The sequence below is a fragment of the Bos indicus genome, chromosome 19, assembly GCF_029378745.1.
Source record: "Bos indicus isolate NIAB-ARS_2022 breed Sahiwal x Tharparkar chromosome 19, NIAB-ARS_B.indTharparkar_mat_pri_1.0, whole genome shotgun sequence".
Lineage (NCBI taxonomy): Eukaryota > Metazoa > Chordata > Mammalia > Artiodactyla > Bovidae > Bos > Bos indicus.
In genome coordinates, this window is record NC_091778.1 from 35745417 (window position 1) to 35757304 (window position 11888).

The 11888-nt window shown below is 55.0% G+C and overlaps 1 protein-coding gene across 1 annotated transcript; it reads left to right on the top strand.

Moving 5' to 3' along the window:
* Positions 1-90: 90 nt before the first annotated feature.
* ATPAF2 (ATP synthase mitochondrial F1 complex assembly factor 2) lies at positions 91-11588 on the top strand. Its single transcript, XM_019982159.2, has 8 exons — positions 91-245; positions 5504-5548; positions 5795-5940; positions 6649-6746; positions 8083-8163; positions 9860-9972; positions 10352-10467; positions 11173-11588. Exons 1-8 carry the CDS (start codon positions 113-115, stop codon positions 11308-11310), a joined length of 870 nt encoding a protein of 289 aa, XP_019837718.2. The 5' UTR covers positions 91-112; the 3' UTR covers positions 11311-11588.
* Positions 11589-11888: the final 300 nt, after the last annotated feature.

Below are 11888 nucleotides of genomic sequence, written 5' to 3' on the forward strand. Positions count from 1 at the left end.
GCCGGCGACCGGTGAGGAGGTTTGTGGAGTCTGAGCACGCGGCGTGTGGTCCCTCCGCTCCGTGTTCCCCGCGCTCTGGTCTCCAGCGGTCATTCTCTGAGGCCCCCGCGCGATGTGGAGGCGCTGCCTTCGGCTGCGGGACGTGGGGCGTCGCCTCCTGAACCTGCCCCGAAGTGGCCTCACCGCCTCCGAGGGGCTGGGGCCAAAGCTCCCTACCCCCATCCGGGCCTACGTGCCCCCGGCAGGTGAGGGAGGCCAGGGCGGAGCAGGCTGAGGGGTCGGCCTTGCAGCGTCACACGTCGGGAGGGAAGTTCCCCGCGAGGGCAGGGATCGCTCCAGGGCACACGCGCGTCGTTTCCTTTGGCAGGTGCGGTTTTTCTCTCTTTCATTGGGGAAGCAGAGGTCATCCTTGTTTTCAGGCGGGGAAATTCGACTTCTGGGTCGGGATTGCGCCAGAGGCGCAAAGCAGACTCTGAGAGGTTTGCGGGGCAAAGGCCAGTCTGCTAGGCTGCTTTCTGTGTCCCCGCGACCGGCTTTAAGTCATCCATCCCGGCCGCTTGCTCCGCAGCTGTCCTGGCCCTGCCTCCTGCTGCCCTCCCAGAATACCTGCCACCTCTTCTAAGGAGTTGACACCCCGTGCCTTCTTCCTGCATTTCCGACTCGGATGAGGCTTTCTGTAGCGGATCTTTCGTTACTCCTAGGGAGAGATTTTGGGATAAGAGTGGGACTGACTTTAAGTGAGTGAAGACAGTAACGCTTTCTTTCCAGCCAATTAGTACTGTGCTGAAGTTGGGGGTAAGGAAAAGGTCACTGCGGTGTTGGACCTGTTCCGAGGACGCCCGTGTGGCCTCCAGCCCCCTACCAGCTGTCCCAGCCATCAGCTGCATAGAGAAGAAAGGTCTTCAGAGAGCCTGCCTGTCCAGCTGAGAAGTACACCGGTGAAGTCCAAGCTGGGGGTCTCTGCTTACAAGTTGTCTGTTGTCTGCACAAGTGGTTTAGCTTCTCAGTGTCTGCCTCATCTAAAGAGACAGCTTGTGCTGGGTTGAGGGAGATGCTATAGATAGGGAGGCCAGCCTGCCACCTGTTTTTGTAAATAGTTTTCCTGGAACCCAGCCCCCCTCATTCACTGACACACACCTAAGGCTGTTTTCATTACGGTGCAGAGTTGGCTGGTTGTGCCAGACACCGGATGGCCTGCAAAGCTTAAAACACTTTGGCTTTTTACAGAAAATGTTTGCCAACCGTGCTGTGGATGCTAGAGCGGTTTGGGGGAAAAGTGTTTAGTCATCTGGCCCGTTTATAGTAATTGCTGTGGTAGATACATTTGCCCTGAAGAATTTTTAAACAGCTTTACTGAGATGATGCACTTAGAATTCACTCACTTACCGTGTACAGTTTAATGGTCCCTAGTGGCTCAGGTGGTAAAGAATCCGCCCTCGTTGCGGGAGACCTGGGTTCAATCCCTGGGTTGGGAAGATCCCCTGGAGGAAGGCATGGCTACCCACTCCAGTATTCTTGCCTGGAGAATCCCCATGGACAGAGGAGCCTGGCGGGTTACAGTCCATGGGGTTGCAGTCGGACATACTGAGCGATTAAACACAGTATACTCAGAGTTCTGCTGCCATCAGTTCTAGAAACTTCTTATGACCCCAAAGGATCCCTGTACCCTTTAGCTGCCACTCTGAGTACCCCGCCCCCGCCCCATCCCTCCAGCCCTAGACAACCACTACTTCATTCTCTGTATCTATGAAGTGAAGTCGCTTAGTCGTGTCTGACTCTTTGTGACCCTGTGGATGGTAGCCTACCAGGCTCCTCCCTCCATGGGATTCTCCAGGCAAGAGTACTGGAGTGGGTTGCCATTTCCTTCTCCAGGGGATCTTCCCAACCCAGGGATTGAACCGGGGTCTCCCGCATTGCAGGCAGACACTTTAACCTCTGAGCCACCAAAGATCTGTATCTATAGATTTCCCTATTTTGGACATTTCATATAAATGGAATGTGGTCTTTTTTGACTGGCATTTCTCCATTTAGCGTATATTCAAGGTTTGTCCTAGGGTTAGCACGTGTCGGTACTTCATTCTTTTTCATAACTGGTAATATTCAGTTTTGAGGACACACCATGTCTTATTTACCCAGTCATTCATTGATGAACATTTGGGTGGTTTTCATCATTTGACTATTCTGAATGCCTTTGTAAGCATTTGAATACAGGTTTTTGTGTGAGAATGTATTTTTGTTTCTCATAGGAAGTAACCTAAAAATAGACAGGACATCCCCAGTGGCTCAGTGTTAAAGAATTCACCTGCAAGGCAGGAGACCCGGCTTCGATCTGTGGGTCAGGAAGATCCCCTGGAGAAGGGAATGGCAACCCACTCCAGTATTCTTGGCTAGAGAATCCCATGGACAGAAAAGCCTGGTGGACTGCAGTCCACAGGGTCACAAAGAGTTGGACACAACTAAAGCAACTTAGCACTCATGCAAGAGTAGACTTGCTGGATCAAACGGTAGCTAACTAACTTTCTGAGGATTGGCCACCCCACTTTCCAAGGTGGTCACGCCATTTTACATTTCCCCAGCAGTGTGTGAGGGTCCCAGTTTCTCTGCCCCCTTACCGACATCTGTCTGTCTGACTATGCCCTTCCTAGCTGGTGTGAAGGACTGTCATTTGAATTTCCCTGAGGATGAATGACCTTGGAAGAAAAGTTATGACCAACCTAGATAGCATATTTAAAAGCAGAGACGTTACTTTGCCAACAAAGGTCCGTCTAGTCAAGGCTATGGTTTTTCCAGTAGTCATGTATGGATGTGAGAGTTGGACTGTGAAGAAAGCTGAGCGCCGAAGAATTGATGCTTTTGAACTGTGATGTTGGAGAAGACTCTTGAGAGTCCCTTGGACTGCAAGGAGATCCAACCAGTCCATTCTAAAGGAGATCAGTCCTGGGTGTTCTTTGGAAGGAATGATGCTAAAGCTGAAACTCCAGTACTTTGGCCACCTCATGTGAAGAGTTGACTCATTGGAAAAGACTCTGATGCTGGAAGGGATTGGGGGCAGGAGGAGAAGGGGACGACAGAGAATGAGATGGCTGGATGGCATCACCGAGTCGATGGACGTGAGTTTGAGTGAACTTTGGGAGTTTGTGATGGACAGGGAGGCCTGGCGTGCTGTGATTCATGGGGTCACAAAGCGTCGGACACGACTGAGCAACTGAACTGAGGATGAATGATGTCAAAAAACATCTTTTTAGGTGCATTTTGGACACTTGTGCATTTTCTTTGGAGAAGTGTCCATTCAGATGCTTTGACCATTTCTAAGTTGGGTTACTTGTCTGTTTATTATTGAGTTGAGAGGGTTTTTTATATACTTGGCCCTCCCAGTTAGTCCAGAGCCGCCCCAGAATTGTGGGCAGTCAAAATCTAGCTGTGAGGCGTAAGGCCCGCCAGGTGGCGCTGTTTAGAAAGAGACCGCTGTCACGCCGCTCGGAGGAGGCACGGCCTCCGCTCGCGGTGCATTGTGGGGGTTGCAGTTCTGTCCCGAGCAAAGGCCTGCCCAGAGATTGAGGCTGATGAAAAGAGCACTAGTTAGCCCAGGGAGCCTGGGACAGGACAAGGAGTGTCGGGGGAGGTGACACAGAAAATCGCCTGTTTCTTTATATGGATTGGAGCAACCTTGCAGGGAAAAGGGGCCCCATGGACGTCAATTTCCACTTGTGCTCTCTTCACAGCCGCTTGTTAGCGTTCTCTGCCTATACATCCAGTTTTCTGTTGCCCAGCTTTTAAAATTCAGTGCTTCTCCACATTCGCATTTCTTTGTATCTGCATAGTCCTTAAAATTGCCATTTAAAAGGTACCACGTGTGGTTTTGTCATAGAAACAGATATTCTGTAAAGGGAGTGATTGTGCTCAAAATAAGGGTTCAGTATGACTAGCCTGTCTCTCCCATCTCCAACGATGGGGTTTCCATTGCTGTCAGCTCACCTCATCACTGAACATGTGGGTGCTTCACGGGCTCCTGGTCTCATGACTTGTCTCATGAGACCCTGGACCTGGGAGGGTCCCGGCAGAAAACCTCTGTCTTTTGAAATTGGGGAGTGTGGATTCCACCAATTGAGTTTTCCAGATCCTGTTCTCCGCGCCTGTGTGAACCCCTAATGTGACTCCCTACTCTGTCAGCCCTCCTTGCGGTGACCTGCCAGGGTCCTCCCCAGATCTGGGCCTCTCCAGCCATCCTCTGCCCTGTGACTGCAGGCTCACCCTGCCCACCACCTTCCTAGCTCTGAAACCCGCTCTCTGAGGCCCAGCACCTTCCTGTGAACGGTTCCTTCTCCTGGAAACTCCCCACCCCCATGCCCTGGAAAGCCACCAGTGCAGGTGGGCCTGCCCACTCTCCTGCGGCTCTTGGGTGCCATCTGGCTGTGAGGAGGTCTTCCTCTAGCCCAGACGAGACGAGCCTTCCCGGTGCATGTTTGCAGCTTGTCTGGTCCTCTGGCGTCCACGGTTGCTTTATTGTTCGCCTAGATTAGTGTCCGTCATCCCATGAGACAGGACGTACCTCATGAGCAGGGTGGCTTTTGAGTCCTGCCCTGGGAGGGGGCTGGTCCTCAGCAAGTTTGTTCCTTCCCCCAGCAGAGCCCTGAGCCCACTGGCTGACATCTCTGATCAGGTGCAGAAGTGGCCTGGCCAGGGCAGAGGAGGTGGGCAGAGGACGAAGACCCCCTCAAGGGAGATCTCGCTATCCCGGCAGCTTTGTGTGGTTCAAGCTCTGTCATCCATCTCTGCCTCCAGCCACTCCCACCCCACCCCCGGCTGCCCCTCAACCCCCAGGTCTCTCGACCCATCTCCAGCCATTGGCATGTGTAGAATGCTCTGCTGGCACTTCCTGCTGGTGGGTGGGCCCATCTCCCCCAGAGATGGGTCAGAGTCTTGAGATCCCCCCACCCCAGCCCTCTGCTTCCTGCCGGATATGGCCTTGGACTTGGCTTCCCTACCAGGCACTGGAAAACGTGCTGGACATAGTCTGGACGCCTTGACCCAGGTCTCCCAACAGATGCGGGGGTCTCTGGACTCGGTCTTACCTGCTGTCTGAGTGAGACCAGGCTGGCACATAAAGCAGTGGGCAGTGGGAATTTCCTATTTGGGTCAAAAGTATGAGAGAAGTACTGTTGTGATTTCAGACAAAGGTGGTAAATTTTGCCATCGTAATACTTCATCATGTTGGTGGTCACACCATCTGTAGATTCAAGTGTGTTGTGCTGGGGGGTGGAGGGGCGTTGGAGAAGTCTTGGAGTCAGGCAAGGTGCAGCTTCATGACATGGCCACTGTCCTTGGGAGCTGGTGGGGCTGTGGCTCCTCCTCCCCTGCTTTACCCAGTAGCTATTGACCATGTGGAGCGAGGAGACTGGGCGCTGCCATGGAAGTCTGGGTGGTCAGTGTCAGTGTCAGCAGTGAGGTCATGAGCGCCTCCACTCCTCCTGTAACTGCACTTTTTGAAAAATCTTTCCCACAGAAAGGAAGAGGTTCTATCAGAATGTCAGCATCTCACAGGGTGAAGGTGAGTGTCTGGAATTTTCTCTGCCTCTTGTTTTTGTTTATTTCTGTGAATGGGAGGTGAGGGACACTTTTCACCTCCAGCCAGCTCTTTGGTGAGCTTGTCCCAGTGCTCTTGTTGGGTATGTTTCTATAAGCCATTCCCCACGAAGGGACTTGGGGCATCTTGCATCAAATCAAGTAGCTAAATATAGGGGTGATCACTCCACTCTGCCTATCAACCTGAGAGGTTTCCGTTTGATCTTTCAAGGTGGCTTCGAGATCAACCTGGACCACAGGAAGCTGAGGACACCCCAAGGCAAGCTCTTCACTGTCCCCAGTGAGGCCCTGGCCATTGCTGTAGCCACTGAGTGGGACTCCCAGCAGGACACCATCAAGATGTACACCATGCACCTGGTAACAGGTCACAGCTTGCCCCTGTGGCCACCACAGGCTTCCTGGGGCCCTGGGAAGAAGTAGGGGTCCTGTCCTGATTCCAGTAAGGCTCTGGGAGGCCCCCTGCAGACAGCCCACCCCACCCCCAGCCCAGGGCCTGGTTCTTCCAGAGTCTTGGAACACAAGTCCTTCCCTGGCCACTTTTCCACTGCAGTAGCCACGCTTTGTTTGGTTGGCTCTTGTGCTCTGTGGTGGTCTAGGTCAGGAAGAGACAATGTGTGGAGAGTCCATGTTTCCTGGCACGTGGACCCAGGCCCCAGGCAGGCTCTTCGGCCTCAGGCCTGTGAGCCAGCCTCCCCTGGATTGTGGGGGAGCAGGGGTGACGGCTGCAGACGGAGCCTTAGAGTGGCTCTGCAGTCCACAGGGAGGATCCAGAGAAGCTGTCCTGGCCTGGCAGCTCTGTCCCCTGCCGTCTGAGCCTCAGGGAACTGGGTGGTGAGCAACTTGCCCGGATCCAGCAGTTCATTCATGTCTCCTGACTCTGGTCTCCCTGGGCCTGGGTGTCCATGGCTCTGAGACATCACTGCTGTCATAGTGGTAGCATCTCCTGGAAAATAGCACAGGGCCTGGTGGTACAGAGCCTGAGACCTTGAGGGAGTTCATTCCTCCTAGGGCCTGGGCAAGGCCCTCAGGATGCTGATGGGCTTTCTCTCTGTGCCTTTGATCCAGACCACACTGTGCAACACATCTCTGGACAACCCCACCCAGCGGGACAAGGACCAGCTCATCCGGGCGGCCGTGAAGTTCTTGGACACCGACACCGTCTGGTAATGGATGTGTGGGCGGCCTTTCCCAGGGCCCCAGCAGGTCCCTCGGGCCTTTTGCTCAGAGTGGTCTCCGTGGAGGAGGCAGTGGACCCTCTGATTCCTCAGTACTCTACTGCTCTGCAGACCACGGGACAGAGGACGTGCCGGATGCACCAGTGTCAGGACCAGCCCTCCGATAGCCCGGCAGCTGCCCCCTGGCCTGGGACGCAGGGGCTGTTAGCCTCTGTGGCTGTCGCAGGCTCCACGGCCCAGGGGTCACTTCTGACCATTAGCATGTTCTCACAGGCATGGTCATCGCTCCTCAGCTGGGCTGCAGATGGTCCTTGGCATCCAGAAGCTGGTCTCCTCCTTGGCTGTTTTCGCAGCCAGGTTCTTAGGGTGTTGACTGGATGCGGAAGGAACAATTGAGCCCCCCATATGCTCTGGGGTTACCACCCAGGTGGCACTTGAAGTCTGCTCCGGGGCGAGGGGCAGAGCGGGCCCCTGCAGAGGCCATGGTGCTGCTGTTGGAATGTCTATGCCATCTGTGTTGGGGACAGTTTGATGACAGGGAGGGTGCCCTTCCAGTCCAGCTCAGGGAGGGGGTCTTCTTGGGAGCATCCCAGCTCAGAGAGTAGAGCCATGGGAGCCTCCCTCTGCCCTAGGGCCACTCCTCCCCATTGGGCAGCACCCCCTCCATCCCTCTGCACCCCCACTGCCTCTCTGCCACTCTCTCACACCAGCCTGGCCTCCCTGAGCTCACCCGTTGGGTTCCTGTCCCCGGCACCCTTGAACTCAGCTGACCCTAGCTCTGTCTCTTGGTCAGAACAGTGGCCTGGCCTGAGGTGGCATCAGGCAGGGCCACCAGCAGCCGCATCTGTAATTGGGAGGGAGGCAGGCTCACAAGGGGTGTACAGGCAGCTGGGTCTTGCCGCCTCTTGGGAGAGGAGGGGACTGCAGGATGCAGTGATGAGCTGGCACAGAATCCTAGGACCAGGGGTGCGAGTCAGGACAGTGTAGTGTAACGAGCAGCACTGGGCAGCTCTGTGGGCCCTGACTGGTCAATAACCAGGGACGTTTGGGACAGTGGGACTCAAAGTCAAGGGTCCAGGGAACCCTTGGAGGGCTTATGAAGCTGCAGGCTCCTGGTCTCTGCCCTGTGATGGTGTGGGTTTCCAGCAGGTCCTGGATGAGCCCTGGGCCACTCTTAGAGAGCCTTGCTAATATAGGGGGAAGGCAGGGGTGGAGGGGTGGTGGTGGAGAGGTTTTCTGCTGTTGCCTTTCACGTTTCTGTATCTGTCACTGGACGAGAGAATTGTACTTTTTTATTAATGGAGACACTTTTGCACTGATTTAGCTACAGGGTGGAAGAACCAGAGACGCTGGTGGAGCTGCAGAGGAATGAGTGGGACCCAGTCATCAGCTGGGCCGAGAAGAGGTGAGATGCCCCACACCCGGCAGCTGGGGTCTGGGCCACACTGGACAGCCAGGGCCCTGAGCTGGTCGACATTCTGAGTTCGGGGCACCAGAGGACTTGGACAGTACAGGCCCCCTTGGGGGTGGTTGCAGCTGAGTGCTTCTGCCCCATTGGCTGTGCGACTTTGGGCTGGTGACCTGATTCCTCTGAGCTTCCCTTTCTGTGTGTGGGGCTCGTGACCCCTGCCTCCCTGGGTGTCATGAGGAGTACACGGAGTGCTGCACACTGCTGGGCACACAGTGGTGCCTCCACTGGCCACTCCCACCCTGCTCGCTGTCACAGTTGCTCTGCGGCTGAGTCACAGAGCCAGGTGTGTGACCTGGACACACATGGAGGACAGTCTGGGCAGGGCCTTGTGGAGGGCCAGTCCAGGGACTGGTGAGGCCCAGTGGCTTCCTTCCCAGGAAGACACTTGTGCAGAGTAGACAGACCAGTGATGTGAGCGGGGTTAGGTCAGGTTTATTTCATCCCAGGGTTGTTGGGAAGGGCTCCTAGCCTGGGCTCTCCGACCTTGGTATTCTGTAAGCTTGCACACTTGGAGTGGTTTGGACGTAGCATTTTTCATCTGTACACATTTTCTGCACCCATGATGTGTTGGCATCCTCTGGTTTTGTAGTAAGAGGTGGAGCCAGTGCACTGAAGGATCAGGTAAAACCTGACAACTGGACGCCACGAGAGAACCGTGAGGATGCGATGCTGTTTCACTGGGGAGTTCAGTGACGTGAGACATGAGCTCGCTGCCTGCAGGTTTTTGCTGTGGTACGAAGTTGTCCGCTTTTGGTGGCAGTTAAGATTTCTCACCCATAATATTAATAGATAACAGGAAAATGTGGCCCCTTCCTGTGTTTCATTTGTACTATGAGAAGCTTCAGGAAGAGTGTTTCTAAACCAATGAGAAAGATCAGTGATATACGAAAGAAAATTACAAAAATTGCTTTCATTTCATTATGTTTTTCCTGCATTTTACATAGCTATGATTGTTCTTGAAAGTTTTGTTTTTGAAGCCAGCTCATGTCCTCTGGGACAGTGCCTTGTGTGTGTGATGGAGGCTTATTAATAAACATGTGAAAAAGTGATTGACTGATACAGGATTGTGGCTTAGTCGGTAAAGGATCTGCCTACAGTGCAAGAGACCCAGGTTCGATCCCTGGGTGGGGAAGATCCACCGGAGGAGGAAATGGCAACCCATTCCAGTGTTCTTGCCTGGAGAATCCCATGGACATGGACAGAGAAATCTGTCAGGGTACAGTCTGTGGGGTTACAAGAATCAGACATGACAGTGACTAAACCACAGGATATATGCAAATACCGTTGTAAGGAAAACAGTATTTGAAAGAAGCCTTTTATGATTCACACGTGAAGACTTCCTTCTGAAAAGCAGGCAGCCCACAGCTCTGATGGACCTTCATGCCAATGAGTTCGAGTTTCAGGAGCTGCCTGTGGCCCCTGCTTCCTGACTTGCCAGCCCTAGCTTCATGCATAGTTGATCTGTCCTCTGCTCCTAAGGGGCAGAAGGTTATAGGTCAGGAGGCCTGACGGCAGTGGCTCCCAGAACCCCCAGTGGGGCCTGTGTGTGCTGGGCAGGCTGGGGCTTTGCTTCTGGCCGGAAGCAGGGCTGTGCAGCTGGACAGACTCACACGGGGCCTCTTTCTTCTAGATACGGCGTGGAGATCGGCTCTTCCACCAGCATCACGGGGCCCAGCATCCCCGCCCGGACTCGGGAGGTGCTGGTCAGCCACCTGGCCTCTTACAACATGTGGGCCCTGCAGGGTGCGTGGTGTTTCCTGTGGGCCATGGAGGGTGGGCATGATGGGCATGGTGTGCAGAGCCCAGGATTGCCAGAGCACTGGGTTGGCGGGGAAGACGCTGTCACCTGGTTCATGGACTGGCAGGCTCACCCCTCCCAGGAGGACGTGGCTGTCTCCTCTTCAGGAGCCTCCATTCCAGTCCTCCTGTCCCAGCTATAGTCACAGGGGTGGAGTGCTCGCTCTGACGGGCAGAGCCTGGTCTGGTGCCTACCCAGGCAGGGGCAGAGGAGGGACTCCTGAGGAGAGCAGAGGCTCCTGAGAAGGTGGAGGGGCTGGCACCCCACCTGGTGGCTCCCTGCACATAGCAGGACCCTTGGGCCAACCTGGCTGTGTCCCCATAGGGATTGAGTTTGTGGTGACCCAGCTCAAGTCCCTGGTGCTGACCTTGGGCCTGACGGACCTGCGCCTGACGGTGGAGCAGGCTGTCCTGCTGTCGCGCCTGGAGGAGGAGTACCAGGTGAGGCGGAGGTGGGGCCCCACTGCGGTGGAGGCTCAGCCCTGGGGCCACCTGTGTGCTCACGGAGGCTAAGCCTGGACACAAGACCGGCACACTGTGGTCACCGAGGCTGCTTCGAGTCCATGTCTGATGTAGTAGCTCAGAATGAACAAGGCTTGGCTGCTCTGCCGTTGGTATTTTTTTAACTCAGAATCACCGTGTTCTCTGCAGTTCCTTTGTTACTTCTCCAGCCTCAGAAGGTTAATTGCTATTACAAATTGACTCCTAGCATGATGAAAAGCCTTTTGTAATGACAGTTTTTCCCAAGTTGGTCTAGTTATCTGCTTGGAAAAATGCCAGGGGGAGAAGCTGGTTTGTGTCACGAGAGAGCCGGCGACTATGGTGTCAGAGCCGGCTGGGTGGGGGCAGGGGCGGGCAGCAGGAGCAGGAAGCCTGCCTTCTGGTCTGGGCTCTGTCCTTGGCTGCAGGACCCAAGCGGGGCCGTCGTTCTCTGAACTTCACTTTCTCCCCAACACACAGTTCTCTTGAGTATAAAACGCTCTTCAGATATTCTGGACACCCAGAATGCAGGCAGATCCCAAGTGTCAGGGTGGGCAGGCCAGGCCTCCATTCTCACCTGCCGCTCCCCTGCATGCCTCCTCTCCGCAGCCGTGGGTGGTTGTGGCTCTGGCAGTCACCCTGCAGCCTGTCCCGTCCTCTCCACAGATCCAGAAGTGGGGCAACATCGAGTGGGCCCACGACTACGAGCTGCAGGAGCTGCGGGCACGCACGGCCGCCGGCACCCTCTTCGTGCATCTCTGCTCCGAGAGCACGGCCGTCAAGCACAAGCTGCTGCAGGGGTGACACCAGCCTCAGCCTGAGATGGAGATGCTGTGGCCAGCGGAGGCCAGTGTGGGCTGAGCCAGTGCGCGGGTACCAGTGACTGGTTATACCCAACATTTCTCCGCCTGCAAGTGAGAGGAGCTGCCACTTGTCTTGTTCCTACTATCTTGTCTGGGTCCCGGAGGCCACCCTGCTGACCAGTGTCCACTCACTGCCCAGCAGGACTTTCTTGTCTCGGAGGTCTTAGTGGCCCTCAAACTTTTTTTTCCCCTGGTTTTTAATCAAACTTTTAAAGTGAAGCTGTCTGTTTCTGTTTGTTCCTACTGTTTTAGCAAAGTGATTTACTTTTGAAAACAGAAAACAGTCTTTGTTGTTTCTGGGTTAAAAGCCTGGGCAAGGTCACCTGACGCACACACATCCTGTTCAAGGAGCCACTGCAGGGCCCTGACGCAGGGGGGTCTCGGGTGCCTGGGCCCAGATGAGGGAGCAGGAGGAGTCTGCAAAATTCGGGCACAAAGGCTCCAGAGCCACCCAGCCTTGCTCACCCGCCTCCCCTCTGGGCGCTGCCTCCCCAGCACTGTCCCCACACCCTGAGTGTG